The following is an 18655-nucleotide window of genomic DNA, read 5'->3' on the forward strand; positions in this document are numbered from 1 at the left end:
TATTATAGAGGAGTGCTATATGTAAATGCTTTTTATATTTAAAAAGGTATATACGACTTAAATATGACTGTTTGATGGTACAGGTTTTAAGGAGAAGGAATTCTCCCTATTTTAACTGAGTAAGGGTGTATATTATCTTTCGGCGCTGTGTTCTTTTATTTCTATACATACATATATACACACACACACACACACACACACACGGGCGTAACTGGAAATATGTGGGCCCAATAGCAACATTTTAAGTGGCCCCCACCAACTCTCATGTGTGTGTGTGTGTATATATGTATATATATATATATATATATATATATATATATATATATATATATATATATTATGGGTATGTGTGTGTCTATACAAATACATGCGGTGATTGTGCAGAACGGAAATATTTGTGAGTGCCGAGGAGCCCTCGCTTTAAAAAATTGGGGTCCTACTCCACTATTTCTGGGTCCCATTACATATTATGGAGGGTGAGGGCAGGCAGCAGGGGGTAAAGCTGGGGTAGAGGGGAGCAAGAGCAGGCAGTGCTGGGGATAGTGAAAGGGTAAGGGGAGATACCAGCTGGTACAGTACTGGGGGCAAGGAGAGGGTTAGGGGTAGGCAGTGCCTGGGGTAGAGAGGGGGTAAGGGTGAGTAGTAGCTGGGGCAATACTAGGGACAAGAAGAAGTTAGGGGCAGGTAGTGCTGGGGTAGGGAGCAGCTGGGGCAGTTCTGGGGGGGCAAGGATTGGGTTAGGGCAGGCAGTACTGGAGTAGGGAGGGATCAATGGTAAACAGCATCTGGGGCAGTACTGGGGGTCAAGGAGGATTTTAGGGGTAGGCAGTGCTTGGGCTAGGAAGGAGGTAAGGGTAGATAGAAAGGCAGCTTTCTTTAAGTAGTAGTATTAGTAGCTGGCCTCCACCACCAAACAGCCAAATGTACTTTTGTAAACTATTGCCACATTACTTATGTGCCAGGGCCTACCTCCCACCTGGTGCCAGGGACTGCCGCTGGGTGCCGGGGCCGTCCTGCCTTTGGGCCTATCCTGCTGCTGCCAGGTGCCAGAGCCTACCTCCCGCTGTAGCCATCCTGACGCCGAGTGCTGGGGCTGGCCTAACACCAGGTGCGGGGGTCAGCCTGCTGCCTGGGCCATCCTGCCAGAAGCTACCTTTCCGCCAGGGCCATGTTGCCAGAGGCTACCTCCCGCCGGCGCCATCCTGCCAGAGGCTACCTCCCACCTGGGCCATCCTGCCAGAGGCTACATCCTGCTGGGGCCATCCTGCCAGAGGCTATCTCCTGCCGGGGCAATCCTGCAAGAGGCTACTTCCTGCCGGGGCCATCCTGCCAGAGGCTACCTCCCACTGGGGCCATCCTGACATCGTGTGCGGGGGCCAGCCTGCCACCTGGGTCTTCCTGCTGCCGGGTGTCGGGTAAGTGGCCGCTGGGTCCCGGGGCCATCCTGCATCTGGAGCCATCTTGCTGCCGGGTGCTGGGTCCAGCCTGCCGCCTGGGCCATCCTGCCAGAGGCTACCTCCCACCGGGGCCATCCTGACGTCGTCTGCGGGGGGCCAGCCTGCCGCCTGGGTCGTCCTGTTGCCGGGTGTCGGGGCCGCTTGTCCCCCTCTGCTGATGTGATGTAAGACGGCCTTAGTCAGGTTCCAGGGAAGGTACGGGGCACCTACTGTAGCTGCACGAGTGCACGTGGAAGGAGGAGGGGAGGACACTAACACTGAGTGACACCTACACGGTCCACCTTTTAACTAGCGTTAATAAGGCAGGGGGCGCTGCAGGGTTTAAGTGGGCGGGGCATTGGACGGCTACCAGTGGTGCATGCGTCGGACTACAGCTGCACCGGCAGCTTCACGGAGGCGGGGAGGCAGCGACAGAGCCCTGGAATGCCCCATGGCATTCCAGTCGTCCTAGGCATTTGCTTAGAATGCCTATGCCTAGGGCCGGCTCTGATCCTACCCTCCAACATGACCCGTTCCATTAGGTACAAAACACTCTGCTTCCCACATAATGTATGATTGCAGTCACCTGTGTTGAACTAGGTAATTCATGAGGCAGGTGTTTCAGCATTGGTGGCTGCAATTATAGATTAAGAGGGAAGACCAGGAGCAGAGCATTTTTTACCTATTGGAACCGGTCATGTTGGAGGGTCTGCATTATGACTGTCCATATATCAAACAACACCACACCTGTCAGTTATAGCTGATTGGTGTACATGTCTGATGAGGTGGATTTTGAATGGCGTTTAAAGAGTTGCAGGTTGGGAAAGACAGTACCATAAATGCTGTCTTGTTCAGGAAATACAGCATGGTGTAACATTCTTATGGAAAAACTTCATACTGACATACATAAATAACCTGTATCTGCCAAGTGAGATTGCGCATGTGTTACGTTGCTTTTGTGTTTGTGTGTACAATGTGTGTTAAGGGCGCATGATGTATTTATTTGGTCTTCCACAACCATAGATTTGAAACTTATTTTTCTTTCAAAATACTGCACGATTGATCCCGCATCCATGTGTTCTTATAACGCCTTATAGTGTGTAGATAACAAAGCTGCCTATTTCTGGTGACACATTTGTGCCCGTATATTTGCACATTGAGCCCCACTTGCACAGATAAGGTACCAGAGGAAAGGGGTTGGACTACCCCTTTGCCCCTAAGTTTTTCAATATTGACATCAGCCACATTCACATCTTTTGAAGTACATATTTTTTCAACCAATTCTCTGTGTGTGTTCCTATGATCTATCATCCCCCTGATCTACATTTATCTACCTGGCTCTCTCAATTCTTATCCTCTGACATCCCCACCAGCATCATGGCTGATTCTAACATCCCATTTGATAACATACTTACTACCTGTTCCTCCAAATGATTCTCACTAACCTCCTCTCTTGGGGCTAAATTTACTAAAGTGAGAGTTTTTAGAAGTGAGTTTCAGAAGAGATGTTGCCCATGGCAACTAATCAGATTCTACTTAACATTTAACTAGCACTTTCTAGAAGATAATAGCTAGAATCTGATTGGTTGCTATGGGCAACATCTCTTCTAAAACTCACTTCTAAAAACTCTCACTTTAGTAAATTTACCCCTTGGTCTCTCCCAAAGGTTTGACACATCTACTCATCCTGATGCCCACTGGCATGAACTTTTTCCTTCAGACAATTATCAGGTTTTGATTTCTTTTCACTCCTCTCAGTTCAAAACCTTACACATACTGTACAAGCTTCTCTTACTTATTGCACTCTGCAAAGCTCTCTAATACTTGACTATGGTGCTAATCCAGCACTGAATACAGATTCCCAATTATCCTGAATTCTGCGAATGTGCAGAACGGGTCCTGTGTGATCACACGCAGTCCCTTCTATGCCTCTGCCTGATTGACTGGCAGAGGTATTTAAGGGCCTGCCGGTTTGCCCGGAAATGGAGGCGTGTCCTCGCAAGCCGGTCAGCCTGAGTAAGCTGAGGCTTACTCAGCTAGCTAGCGGCCTGATGCCGTCCACCAGCGCAACCGATGGTTGTGATGGTTATCCCTACCTGCAACCTTGGTCGCAGTGCTGGGATCGCAAATGCAGCAGGGGGTGTCATACACCTATTGCTGCATTTGCACATTTACAAGGACGGAATTGCAAAGCTGCCTGTGTGCAGCTTTGCAATTCCATCCCAAGCTGAATTACCCCCTATATTAATTATTGATAAGTTTCCTCTCTCCTGATACTGCTATAACACTTCTCAACCAACCCGGGCTAGTCTTCATACTCTGTGTTAACTTTGATGGAATATGTGGCGCACAAAAGTAATATCATATCTTCTAAAAATGTATTGTAAAGTATCTACAAGAATCGTACAAATACATATTCTTTCCTTATACCGTCACAAATCAGCCAATTTGTGCTCATCCAAAGTTCATCCCAACCATAACTTAAATTGGTAACAGTACTTTTTTTCCATCATTATTCAAGCATGCAGTGATGACTCCTTTCCCCATGTTGTATCAAATGTCCTGAAAAAATAAATTCAGACCAAAACTCCCATATCATCAGTTCCCCTACCACTACAAGCTTCTTAAGAGGCTTAGCTACACTTCCTTCACACACATGAATGTCTCTCTGCCATTTATTTTAGATGTTTTAGATGTCCTCTTGACACCTCAAACGTAATCTTTCGAGCCATAGAAGTAACCTATGTGATATCTCTGTTGACAACACAACAATAAATCGTCTCCTCAAGCCTAGCTGTTATTCTTGGCTCAGAACTGTCCTTTGTTCCTAAAGCTGGGGTACACACTGAGTGATGTGTACCCGACGGGCCGACATATCGGGTCCTGGGTAGTTAGCAGAATGACATAATGAACGACGGAACGATCACTCACTCCATCCTTCTTTAAACTGCATGGCGCCACATGGGATATCAGCAGGTTTGATGTGCAGGAGCGTGCATATCATGCATACACACTGCACGATATGAATGATTTGTCATTCCGATTTGGCCAAATCAACCAAATCGGAACAACATCACTCCAGTTGTGTGTACTCAGCTTTCCATCTGTATCCCAGTTACATCTAATTCAGAAGAAGTCAAAATGGCCACAAAAGTGGACATGATGTTTAAAATATATATTAGAAAAGAATATAACATTACAACAATAAAAGTGAAGCCTAGAAGGGTATATGTGTAGAGATATCACAATACATATTGGACCTATTTCTGAGTTGAGGACAGCTGCCACCACTTTTCCATATGGCTACGGCTGTCTTCTCACTGCATTATGCTAATGCAAATATCATCCTATATTGAATATCCATTCATCATTCATATGGAAGTCCTGCACAGCCCACTGTTTTCCTTCTGCAGCCATCATCATTAATATTGGGACTTACACCCACCCCATTCTAGTGCAAAAGATCCCTCAAAAATAGACATCCCATCTCTGCTAACATGCTGAGCACTGAAGCCGGCAGACACATCTAAGACACTCCCATGACTCTCCTATGTGATGGATCAGTTTAGTGTGATTGAATGGTTGCCCCCAGTTACTGTCCAGAAATGCCGACATAATGGATACTGTGGTCCATCGATGAACAGATCAATCTGTACCTGGGATGTGCAGTCAGGGTAGGCAGGGGAGGCAGAGCTCCCCTGTCAGAATTCTGAGATTTGATATAAAAATTCTTAGAATAATACAAAGAAGATATTTATATTTATGCAATGATTTCTATAGTTAACACTCACTAGCTTTGTGGAGTTCCCTGGGACTGCAGGGAGACGAGAAATGAGACAGCAAAAGCTCAGCCTCGCTTCTGTATAGTCAGACACTGCTTGCAGAGCTGGGGTTGGGGCCACACCACAGGCACTAAGCTGCACAGAAAGAGAGCTAATAGGGGCATGCCTCTGAGTATGGGAGGCATGCCTTGAGCACTGATGGACACCTTGGATGTGTCATGTGACCAGGTAGTGCACTGCAGTGTTTAGAGATTGGAGCTCAACAGAAAGAGAAGACACAGTGATGCAGGTAGGAAAGTGTCATGTGACCAGGAAGTGCACTGCAGTGTTTAGAGATTGGAGCTCACCTGCAAGAGAAGACACAATGATGCAGGTAGGAGAATCAATGGACACTGAAGCTAAGTATAGTGAGGGAAGAGTTACAGTGAGTAGGGGTGAGACAGGCTCCCAACACTCAGACCCATTTCCATGTGTGCCTCCCCAGCCATTGACCTCACTGCACATCTCTGGTCTGTATGCACTGGCAAACTCCTGCCATGTGCTTATGTCTAAATTGCAGATGCTCAGTCTGCAAATTCTTCCTTTAGTGCATGCACAGTATGCTGAAATCCACTATCCATTGCGACTTGTGCGAAGCTCAGAATGAGGCTCACACACACAGACCATTACAAATAGCTTCATATGTTGACATGTAGTTAATGGTTAAATGCTATAAGTTGTCTCTTAATGGAGTGTTATTGTGCCTCAATAACATAATGTGTCTGAGTCACCAGACTTAAAGGTCAGGCTGATTAAACTCTAGGTGCAATACTTGTTTATTTGGCTCTATACAAGAATCTGCATGAGAACAAGATTGTCACTGTGTTATTGAAGCATCACATTTGTGGAAAATTTGTACAGTACTAAGCTCAAGAGAGTTTGATACCTCATCATATTGACTGCTGTTTATCATCTATTGCCTGTATCCTGTTAACTTCAAAAAACCCTATTCTAGTTTGGAATCAATGTGTGGACTAGCTTCCTTGCTCATATCCGCTATGTGCCTACAAACTTGTAGACATCTGCCAATATCATATAATTAGAATTACCAGGCTTCCTATGTGTCTTACCGCTGTGACTGAGATTGAGGAGTTTAAGTCCCAGGTATGGCATGAGCAATATGAGTTTGAAATACGGAAAAAACTAAAGGTACACATATCTCCTGTACATACGTAGAGAGACAATCAAATTAGCTTGCCTACGCCTCCAATACATGTGTAGGACAGTGTAGAGACAGAAACTGTCTTTTCTCAGTAAATAAAAGAAGAATCCCTCAGATAGACCCTATGCATGTCCAAAAAGGGGAGTGGTCTTGTGGCACCCCTCACCCAACCACTTTTCAGCACTTTTGGGGCATGCCCAGCACTTCCAGAGATTCTGGGCTGCCCCCGGAGACTCGGATGCTGCAGAGAGGAGCAGCCGCCTTAGAAATGAAATCAGAGCAGTGACCTACCCCAGTATATACCGCCAAGTGCAGAGAGGAGCAGCCACGGGGTAAATGTATAATATGTTAATATCCATCAGCCCTCTGCCCCCCACCAGTTTATACCTGGCAGTTGCAGTGAGGAACAGTCACTGGGGATATATAAAGATAACAGAGCCCCTACCCCTCATCGCATTGCTATCTCCGATATATCAATTCATATTATGCATCATTTTATATGCCCTTTTGATTATGGCAATCCCGTATTGATCAAAAATATCGATACAGGTCCCCAGATTAGGGATGGTTAAAATAGTTTGAAAGTGTTTAAAGTTTAAGTTCATGCACAGCATACCATAACAATTGCTACTATTTGTATGGTATAGTATATGAAAAAAATACTTTTTTTTAATAAGATTGTGTTTGATACGTTTTAAATAAATGTTCTTGACCTAATTCAATCAGAAATTGTCTATTTCTGAGCATTTTTGGAAAATTATTAGCCAATTAAAGGGTTAAAGATGTTAGAATTTAATGAAACCCCCTTATCCAACAAACTTCAAGTGCCTGACATTCTGTATAAGAGGTCCCACACCTACATGCCTCTTCAAAATTGTCAGCACAGCATGCTTACCTGAACCTAATGACACCCCCTTATCCAACAAACTACAAGTGCCTGACATTCTGTATAAGAGGTCCCACACAGTAGCGTAAATAGGGTATTTAGAGCCCAGGGCAAATCTAACCCCCTATGTGCGCGCGCTGTGAAAAATGGGCTTGCTCACAAGGGGCGAAGCCACGTAAAAATGGGGCATGTCAACATGACACACACCCCTTTATTGTCACTCTGAACATTCCTTTCCATTCCATATGCACCTTAATGCAGTGCTCCTTATACAGTCCCCCCTATGCAGTGCCCACAGTAGTGGTCCCCCTTATGCAGGCCCCCAGTAGTGCCCCTTATAAAGTACCCCAGTATGCAATGTCCCCAGTAGTGGTCCCTCTTATGCAGGCCCCCAGTAGTGCCCCTTATACAGTACCCCCAGTAGTGGTCCCCCTTATGCAGCCCCCCATTAGTTCCCCCTAAACAATGCCACCGGTAGAGGTCCCTCTTATGCAGGCCCCCAGTAGTGCCCCTTATACAGTGCCCCTAGTAGTGGTCCCCCTTATGCAGGTCCTCAGAAGTGATCCCCCTTATGCAGTGCCCCATGTAGTGGTCCCCCCTATGCAGTGCCCCCCAGTATTGCCCCTTATACAGTGCCCCCAGTAGTGGTCCCCCTTATGCAGACCCCCAGTAGTGATCTCCCCTATCCAGTGCTCTTTATACAGTGCCCCCTGTAGTGATCCCCCCCTATCCAGTGCCCCTTATACAGTGCCCTCTGTAAATGTCCTCCCTAGGCAGTGCCCCCAATAGTGGTCCAGAGCAGTGCCTCTTGTGCCCCCAGTAGTAAGACCCTTATATAGTGCCCCCAGTAGTAGTCCCCCCTATGCAGTGCCCCAGTAGTGGTCACCCCTATGCAGTGCCCTTTATATAGTGCCCCCAGTAGTAGTCCCCCCATGTAGTGCCCCCAGCAGTGGTCCCCTGATGCAGTGCCCTTTATATAGTGCCCCCAGTAGTAGTCCCCCCCAGTAGTGTCCCCAGTAGTGGTCCCCCCCTCCGATGCAGTGCCCAGAGTAGTAGTCCCCACTCCCAGCAGTGGCGTAACTAGGGCAGGGCCACCAGGGCCCGTGCCCTGGGTGCCGTGGGATCCAGCAGCATGGTACCGGCCCATCCTAGTTAGCCTGTGTAGTGCAGACCGCAGTGAGTGCAGTCGCACTACACATTTACACACACATCGCCGCCAGTATGGCGGCAATGTGTGTGTTTCAGCAGCCAATGAGAGTCAGACAGACTCATTGGCTGCTGTTGCTCCCACTGCAAGAGCTGGGCTGGAGCTCAATCATGAGCTCCGCCCTCTGGATGATTGGAGAGATGTCATGACATCTCTCCCATAATGCAGAGCGCACCAATCCAGGAGGACTGCTGTGCAGATGGCGGCGGGATCAGGAGCCGGAGCGGGGATTCAGGTAGGTGTTTTTTTGTTTACTCGTGTGTTTGTCTGCACTACTGGGGGCTTTGCATCGAGGAGGGGACCTCTACTGGGGAGGATACTATTGGGGGCCTTGCATTGGGGGGGACTACTACTGGGGGTACTGCATCGGGGGGACCTCTACTGGGGATTACTACTAGGGGGATTACTACTTGTGGCACTGCATCAGAGGGAGGACCACTACTGGGGGCACTACTGGGGGGACTACTACTGGGGGCACTGCATAGGGGGGACTACTACTGGGGGCACTATATAAGGGGCACTGCATAACGGTGACCACTACTGGGGCACTGCATAGGGGGACTACTACTGGGGTGCAATATATAAGGGGCTTACTACTGGGGGCACTGCTCTGGACCACTACTGGGGGCACTGAATAGGGAGGACCACTACAGGGGGCACTGTATAAGGGGCACTGGATAGGGCGGGTCACTACAGGGGGCACTGTAAAAGAGGCACTGGAAAGGGGGGATCACTACTGGGGGCACTGTATAAGGGGCACTACTGGGGCATTGCATAGGGGGGACCACTACATGGGGCACTGCATAAGGGGGATCACTACTGGTGGCCTGCATAAGGGGGACCACTACTGGGGGCACGGTATAAAGGGAACTAATGGGGGGCTGCATAAGGGGGACCACTACTGGGAGTACTGTATAAAGGGCACTACTGGGGGCTTTCATAAGAGGGATCACTACTGGAGACATTGCACACTGGGGGTACTGTATATGGGGCACTACTGGGGGCCTGCATAAGGGGGACCACTACTGTGGGCACTGCAAAGGGGGGACTGTATAAGGAGCACTGCATTAAGGTGCTTATGGAATGGAAAGGAATGTTCAGAGTGAAAAGAAAGGGGTGTGTGTCATGTTGACATGCCCCATTTTTAAGTGGCCACACCCCTTGTGACCACGCCCATTTTTCACAGCACATAGGGAGGGCTTCATTTTTAGACTTGCCCTGGGCTCCAAATACCCTAGTTACGCCACTGCCCACCAGTAGTAGTCCCCAGTAGAGGTCACCCCCTCGATGCAGAGCCCCCAGTAGTGCAGATAAACACACGAGTAAAAAAAAAAACACCTGAGTCCCCACTCTGGCTCCTGCTCCCACCGCCATCCGCACAGCAGTCCTCCTGGGCTGGCGCGCTCTGCATTATGGGAGAGACGTCATGACATCTCTCCCATCATCCACTGCAGGAGCCGGAAGTCGGAGCTTATGATTGAGCTCGAGCCCGGCTCCTGCAGTGGGCGCAGCAGCAGCCAATGAGAGTCTGTCTGACTCTCAATGGCTGCTGAAACACACACATCGCCGCCACTCACTGCGGTTTGCACTACACAGGCTAACTAGGAGGGGCCGGTACCGTACCCACGGCGTCCAGGGCATGAGCCCCGGTGGCCCTACCCTAGTTACAGTACGCCACTGGTCCCACACCTACATGCCTCTTCACAGTTGTCAGTACAGCATGATTACCCGAACCTAATGAAACCCTCTTATCCAACAAACTACAAGAGCCTGACATTCTGTATAAGAGGTCCCACACGTATACGCCTCTTCACAATTGTCAGTACAGCATGCTTACCCGAACTGGAAATGGTTTGAAAAAGTCAACTAAACAGTGTTGCAGGTCGATGCTGACCTTTGGTGTCACAGTTATAAAAAATTGCCTTCTATTTAAAACATTATTTTGTATTATTTATTGCACAATAATCAAACGTTTTAAGTTCATTTAAAAACACAAGCAGGGCCAACCTTGAGTGACCAGTGTAGAAAATGACCTAAACTATCTTTGCAAATGTGGCAAAATAAAGATGTACAGTATCATGTCATAGATACTGTCATTATAGCATGGTACAGTGCACAGAAAACTATTTGGGGGTTAGCTTTTAGCCTATTGAAAACTGCTGATAACTGCTCTGGCACTCTTATACACCATCACTAATTTAATATTCTAATGACGACACAAATGAAAGCTTGGCAGCAATCGGGATGTTCTAAATGACCTCATTTAACGACTCAGACACCGTGACTCACTTCTGAAGGGTTTTTTTACGAAGCTTGAGTGAAAAGAAGAAAAAAATCAGGAAATGTCAGCAGACGTAAAGAGTAAGGGGGGAATGACAAAAAGGGGGCAGCGGAGGAACAGTAAAGAATCCCTTCTGCTATGTAGGGCTTGGTAATTTTGGCAACCCATGTGGGCGGGGAAATGAATGGGGCTACAGGCATATTTAGCTTGTCAGTACTCAGTTGCTCAGACTTGCAAAAGGGTTTTCCTTAACCTGCAAGCTGTCTGTTCCCTTTATACATGCTGCACTTATTCCTGCTGTACATATAAATAAATGATATTATAAGACCACAAAGACCAGCGATTTCCCTACAACAGTACATACCAGCAGAAAAAAGTCTTTTGGAATTTACAAGATTCAAGGTGGATTTTTTTTTTCAAAGTATTCAAGTGGATCTAAAAAGCCTTGAAATATGATCTCTTTGGTGCTCCTATGGATATGCATATTAATTGTGAACTCCTTGACTCGTAAGTAGTGTTTATTTTTCCTTTAGGTAATGCATGTACAGGTTTAGCAGCAGTGTGAAAGTGGTGACACTGTCAATATAGAATAGTAATGTAACCCTACTATACACTTAGGTCAGCTATAAGGCTTGCAATACAATACATATATAATGTGTGTATGTAGCGTTAGAATTACTATTTTGCACACTACTCTGTAATGAGTTACAAAATATCCAGTGGGTTTAAAGAAATGTTTCTATAAGTAATTTGTGTTTTTATTATTACTATTTGCCTTGCTTAGTAAATTTCTAGTTTCTTTTCCAGTTTCGCTATATTTATGTTATTCTCATTTCATTTGTATTTTGAAACAAAGCAGAAAACTGTTTTAATGGTTTACAAATAAAAATAGGTTAATAAACTGACATTCTCCTATCATAAAATAAGAGATAGAGATGAAAGCACCGGATACAAGACTGTAAATATAAACAGTAGTGGTACTGCTTTCAGCTGCTCAGAAAAGCCTAAACCATATGAAGAGATTGCAGTTGTGGAACAGACCTTGTTAAATTGAAAAGGTACGTACACATAAATCGTTCTGCTTGAGGATTGGCATGTTTCCGTTGTGCCTTTAATATGCTCGCTGGAATTATTGTTTTAAAGGATAGTGAAAATATACAAAGCTGCAATTTTTGCTCTTTGGTTATGAAACGCGAGATCACGTGTACAAACAAAAAGTAATGCAGAGTGTTCTGTTTACAATAATACTGATCCAACTGACATCCATTTGCACTGAAGATGCAATAGAGGGTCTGAAATATTTGCAGAAAAACTAAAGTGTGTGTGTGTGTGTGTGTGTGTGTGTGTGTGTGTGTGTGTAAATTCCTGATTTGATTTGCTTGAAGTAAAGCAGAAAATGTAAAATGGTAAAGCTATAAACGTGTTGCCTGCAGGAGTACTGTATATTAATTGCGAATCATTGAGGAACGGTATTAAGCAGCAGCTGGACACAGATGATTGGATGCAGGGCTGCTCAGGAGTCTGGTACCTATTCTCAGTAATGCCGAGTGCCCTAAATCATTCATTAATTCCTCACTTAAGCGATTGACATCTAATGGGTTCTTAGAACGCATGTACATATCGGTTATAACTCCAGGACATCTGTGTGGATGACATTAGGACATTTGTTTCATGTGAAACTTCGATGTGCTTATGTATTCTGACATCTGCAAATCATAGGTGTGGGGGAACAGTTTGCATATTTGCATTAATATATGTTAATGTTTATAGGCAGGAATGCGGTTTGTCCTATATTCTGTACTGTTACGTGGGAATGTGATCTAGAAGAGTGTGCCATTCATTTGAATGCTGTATTTATTGAAGCTATGTCAAAATTACATTTATCTAACAGCTTTATAAACGCTCTTACCTTCCAGAAATCACAATTTTTACCTTAACTCTCTACTTTTTTTGTCCAGTGCCAAAAAAATGCCACAAATGAACATTGCTTGCTATCCTCAGTAAGAATGCTGCTATTATATTCTACTGATGTCTTGGGCATTTATGCAGTTGTTCAATCCTCTTTCTTATGTCTTAGACAATAGTCCTAAAACAGAAGTTGCATATCTTGAAAGAGTGTATGAAGCTGTTCAGTTTGCCTTTAAGAAATGATAATGCATGGTAGAGTTATCATATTGTTACCATTAACACGTCAGAGCTGGAGGGTCTGGTTCTGTGCAAAAATATGTGAGATATTTACAAGTAAAGGCAAAGCTGCACTATATCACCAGTGCACCACAGTAAGCAACAGTGCAGAATATCACACAGTCATTTATGTAATGTATCATCATGTGAAAGTTAAACAAACCAACAACTAATGTAGTGTACTTGTAAAATAATTGTTGTTACCTTCTAGTATTGTGTGTGCAATACAAAAGCACATGGCTGCATGCAAACACACATCTCCAGATATTTACTATATACATAGATACATATACTGTACATCTGCAGTATAGCTTCAGATATTTAAATAAAATATATATATGTGTGTGTGTGTGTCTGTGTACTACTAGATATTGAACTACAGGTAACCTGTAGTTCAATGTTTAGTAGTACACAGAGACACACACACAAACATATTTTATTTAAACATCTGAAGCTATACTGCAGATGTACAGTATATGTATCTATGTATATAGTAAATATCTGGAGATGTTTAACTTTTTCATTGGCAAAAATGTAACAGATCTATTTCAAAAGATGTCCTATTGTAAAGATATGTACTTCTAAAGAAATGGGACAATTTTTAATTGATAACTGAAGTCTCAGTATTTGCGGAATCTTGGGGGCAGTATAAGAAGGTCAATGTTTAATGAAAATCAATCTATGTAGATTGCTGTCAGATGTTATTCAATATGTCATTTACCTTATTTTAATTGTGGCATGAATGTACCTTGAAAGTTAAGTTGCCGTGTTAGGCCTTACCATACAGTCATTACAATTGGTCACAAAATCGTGCATGACATATTTTTCACTTTGAAGGCAATACTAAATCCTACATCACCATTTATATCATTATTGTCTGCTAATGCAGGTAAAAAAAGAAAAAAAAAAACAGTATTTTTTTTTCCGATTTCCTTCCTAAGCGAACCATACCATGTAACCAGTGAAGATAATATTAGACATCCTCTTACCATTTGTATAAGCAGTGTGATTTAAGGTTTGCAGAACTACCATTCATTGGTATTTAAAAGCAATATTCCTGCTTCTAAACTGTAAGTCCACAAGTCAAACGTTCCTGCCGTCCTGCAGGCCTTCTTAGCCTGTCAATTTTCCCTTTTTTTCCTTACTTGCACATTTTTTTTTCAAGTAGGTGGGGACACTGGTAAGGGGGAAAAGGGGAATTTCACAAGTTAACCCTAATTAAGCAATTTACGTTGCTGTATGTATTCATAAGCAATATGGCCAAGAGACAAGGCCCGCCAGTGAGTCAGAAAGCCCTGTGTGCATTAACATGATAGAATAAAGGAAATTTAATAATGTAAGGCAGTACCCTTATGTTTTAAATTTCAGCCACTGGTTTTGTCTGACCATGCTAAGGCTTTTGGCCAGCGCCTCTGTGTTAACGAATGTCGTAAAAATACTTTAATTTCATTTTCAGCTCAACTGCTCTACTGACTGTGCGGATAGATTGTTGGAACAACGCTCTTTTTTGCTTTTTGCTTTAACAAGTGGCCTGTTCTGTGCCATTCAGTGACCAAAAATTGTAATAAAAATCAGTTTAACAACAAAGACCTGGGGTCACGATGCATTGTACGTGTTAAAAACATCTTGTGCTTGTTAAAACCATCTCCCTGTTTTTAAATGACTTTGTTTCATCATTAGAAAACCAGCAACAGTGTTCTCAATATCAAAAATCCCAAACAGAAGTACGGTGCTTTTTCCAAATTAGGGATATATTTTTTTTTGTGGTCCAAAGCGGCACCAGATGGGATTTGAAATCGTATGTTATTTATTATGGTCTATTGGCTGCTAGATGAGAAAAATAAAATAAAAAAAAACTAGAAATATAAGGTTTCCCATTGATTACAGGTAAAATAATTATCTACAGGCCAGGAAGTTTTTGCAATTATATCCCAACCACAAATGTCTAGATATTAGACTCTGTAATGTATTTATATCTTCAAACATATGTAGGCACACACACACACACACACACACACACACATATATATATATATATATATATATATATATATTTCTATATATATATATATATATATATATATTTCTATATATATATATATATATATATATATATATATATATAAACACAGCAGAATGGACGGCACTCAAAGTCTCACAGCAGCAGGAATAAACTAAACACCAGTCTAATTTTAAGCCAACGTTTCAGGGAAGACTCCCTTTCATAAAAGGGAGTCTTTCCTGAAACGTTGGCTTAAACACAGACTGGTATCTAGTTTATTCCTGCTGCTGTGAGACTTTGAGTGCCGTCCATTCTGCTGTGTTGTACATACTATATAGGAAAGGCACCTAAGCAATTGATGCTTGTATGGGAGTGCCAGATATTGGGACACACATATATACACACACACACACACACACAAACACATATATATATATATACTGTTTGTGTATATATATATATATATATATATATATATTTGTGTCTGTGTGTGTGTGATGAAACAAACCATGGTGTTTTTAAATCATTATTTTAAATTTCAATCTCTAAGCTACAAGTGTATGTTATTATTATTCCCAAATCCCTGTGAACAAATGTATCTGTATGGTTACAATTTTTCCTAACATGCTATACAGTGAGTGTTCTCTAAAGAATTACTAAGGTGTAACTAGACTGTAGTTCCAGAGGGTTAATCAGATTAATATACTGTAACTGACGGTAAATTGACCCTCCACACTGAGAGCCCATTTACTTGATCATCAACATCAGTGCTGTGGCCAAAATTCTGCTCTTATAAATATGTGCGGAGAACGCTTGAATGGGTTTAGCCACATATTTAAAGCTACAGGTATATACATTTTTTTTAAAATCTGGATTGGTCCAAATTTTTATTTTATAAAAGCATTTATAAAACAAATCAGTGTTTTAGGCAGCACTGCCTTGTCAGATGCACATTTACCTTAATCTGGTAGTATTTAAAAATGATTGCAAATGTGCATGGCTTACAATGCGCATATTTAAAACAATACACGCATTTATGCGCGTTTAAAAGCACTCTTAGTTATGTGGACAAAGCTGTACAAACAAGCATAATTGAAAGTTGTACAGTTTTTATAGTGCTATCATATAAGGCTAGTGACTTTTAGTAACATTTTTGTCCTGGAATAAGCATTTCTTCTTACATATTGACAAAAAGGCTTACAAATTTATTATATGTGCATATATAGCTTACCTATACATGTAGAAAGGTAATATCATATATAGCACAGAAGGTGTAATGGTTAGCATTATTGACTCACAGCACTTAGGCCATGGGTTTAATTTCCGCTACGGCCCTAACTGTGTGGAGTTTGTATATTCTCCCTGTGCTTGCGTGGGTTTCCTCCGGGTGCTCCGGTTTCCCCCCACAATCCAAAAATATACTGATGGGTTAATTGACTCCCAACAAAAATATGAACCTTAGTGTGTATGTGCGTAAGCATGTGGTAGGGAATATAGATTGTAAACTCCGCTGGGGCAGGGACTGATGTAAATGGCCAAATATTATCTGCAAAGTGCTGCTAAAAATGTGTGTGTGCTATATAAATAACTGGTAATAAATATAATGTGTACAATAACAATCTTAGACATTTTCTTATCTTTACAATTATATGTTAGCCTTTTGGCAAGTTAACCTAAAAATGCTTCTAAAAATGAAAGAGCAAATGATTCATGCTTTTATTCATAGAAGGCACAAATGTGCTCCATGGTTGTATTTCTGCTAAATCCAGAATGCACAGTACATCTTGCATCTTGCATCCCTCCTACATCCGAGTGATGGATAGTGATAAAATTGTACCTTGAATCCTACCTTGAAGAACTATGGGTTGTCTGACACTAGCACAAAATGTAAAAGTGTTTGGATATATGCTCTAGTTTTGTAGCAGATTTTAACATGCTTTGTCCATATTTATTTGGTATAGCATGGAATCTATTATGGTGTACAAACTAGCCCACAATTCAGATCACGTAGGTTTCCAAAATATTTTTTGTCTGATGGCAAGCAGATATTTGTTGTAACCTCGACTTTATATTTTGTTTCTTTATTTTTTAATGGTATGCACTATTTCAAATATGCCATTTATAATCACACATCTTAGGCATGAAAGAACAAATATCTACTTAAAATCTTTCTGTGATCCATTAAATTAAAATATCACACTCAGTTTCCCCGCTGGTTTTGCTTGCCTTATGTTAGTTAAATGCAATGTTATTTAATAACAACAAATAATTATGATAATTTACTTGCTCTAGTCAGATATTTGAGTACAACTGGTAAATAAGTGGGAACTTCCAAATTACTTCTAAATTAATTTTTATGTAATTTGACATATCATTTATTTCCATTTGATTGTAAAACATCTTTTGCAATCTCATTGTTTTAATACTCTAACTCATTGCTCCAATATAGTATCTTGAATGATATAAATGGCCTATATGTTGCATAGTAAATGTGCATGAACATGAGTAATATGATATAAAGTGTGGTTCAGAATGCTATAAAAAGTGAGAAGCGTGAAATTTGCAAAATATAATCTGTCTATATGGAAACAATTCTTAGTATCGTTACACATTTTTAGAAGACAAAGCAGGTTAACCTATTAGAAAATTCAATTCTGAGTTGAAAATTTTATTTAGAATTTCAGTTCTTGCAATAAATATTTAATATTACTAGTTTGCCAAATTAAGAATTTGCATAATAAATTCATTATTGGAAATTAGGTGTGAATGAGAATTTATTTCTACAATGAAATTAATCTAACGACCTGTACATTTGTTATCTCATACTATTCATTCAGGGGATTAGAGCTGTAGAATGTTGTCCTACAAAGCACCCTTGTAACCTATTCTTCAAAGAGTTTTCAAAAGCTATACATTTGAATGTTCATGATAAAACAATCTAAACAAATTAATCAGATGTGACTCTCATTATCTGTTAGTACAGCATTTGAATAAAAAATCTCTTCAACTTAAGTTTAACATCTTTAGGAAAAAGACTAATATCTGAATAGAAGAAAGAGATACTGGAATTGGAAACAAAGCTAAAACAATGTACTTTATGCACATGCTACTGCCACAGCTACACCCAGCCCCCATATCGCCAAATGCAAGTACATGATAATGACCACCAGTATAGCAATCTTGTTAGGGATGACAAATAATACATGTGATACTATCAACCTGTATATTTACTCTCTCACTAGAGACTCCAGGCAGTGATTTAAGAAAATGATTAAGTAGCTTGGTGTATCACTTAGATTTATTATGTCTTTTACCTTGAGTCAAGACAAGAAATCACTTTTCTTTCACATTGTTATAACTTTATGTGCACACAGTCATATATTTCAGAACTATGTTATCGCATGATTACCTATGAGCATGTACAGGGACGAATACATCAGCAGTTGGGTGCCTCTGTTTTACTTTTATACACATGTATTGTTCCTTGCTCATTCATGTAGGTCATAATAATGCAATATGTTAGTATTTCTAGTGAGTGTATGAGAAATAAAAACATTAAGTGATCTTTTCAACTGTCTCATATTGACATTTACTAGCTATCCGCAGGGAATTTGGCCCTGCTACACCTTGTTCTGTAATACCTTCTAATATCAAATGTGGCTTTCAAGCAGTTGTA

General features: G+C 42.0%; 1 protein-coding gene across 8 annotated transcripts in view; it reads left to right on the forward strand.

Moving 5' to 3' along the window:
* Window positions 1–18655, forward strand: part of CRLF1 (cytokine receptor like factor 1) — a 217563-nt gene that overhangs the window by 100695 nt on the left and 98213 nt on the right. For 5 of the 8 annotated variants that reach the window (XM_088469001.1, XM_088468994.1, XM_088469000.1 and 2 more), the window contains exon 1: window positions 11041–11300. The exons of the other annotated variants lie outside the window; for them this stretch is intronic. In XM_088469001.1, the coding sequence (XP_088325127.1) occupies window positions 11246–11300 (55 nt within the window). In that variant the 5' untranslated portion in view covers window positions 11041–11245. Of the gene's footprint in view, window positions 1–11040; window positions 11301–18655 lie in introns of those variants that run through there. 8 annotated transcript variants of the gene reach the window in all.

This window comes from Taudactylus pleione, unplaced genomic scaffold, assembly GCF_031769625.1.
Source record: "Taudactylus pleione unplaced genomic scaffold, aTauple2 ptg000087l, whole genome shotgun sequence".
NCBI lineage: Eukaryota > Metazoa > Chordata > Amphibia > Anura > Myobatrachidae > Taudactylus > Taudactylus pleione.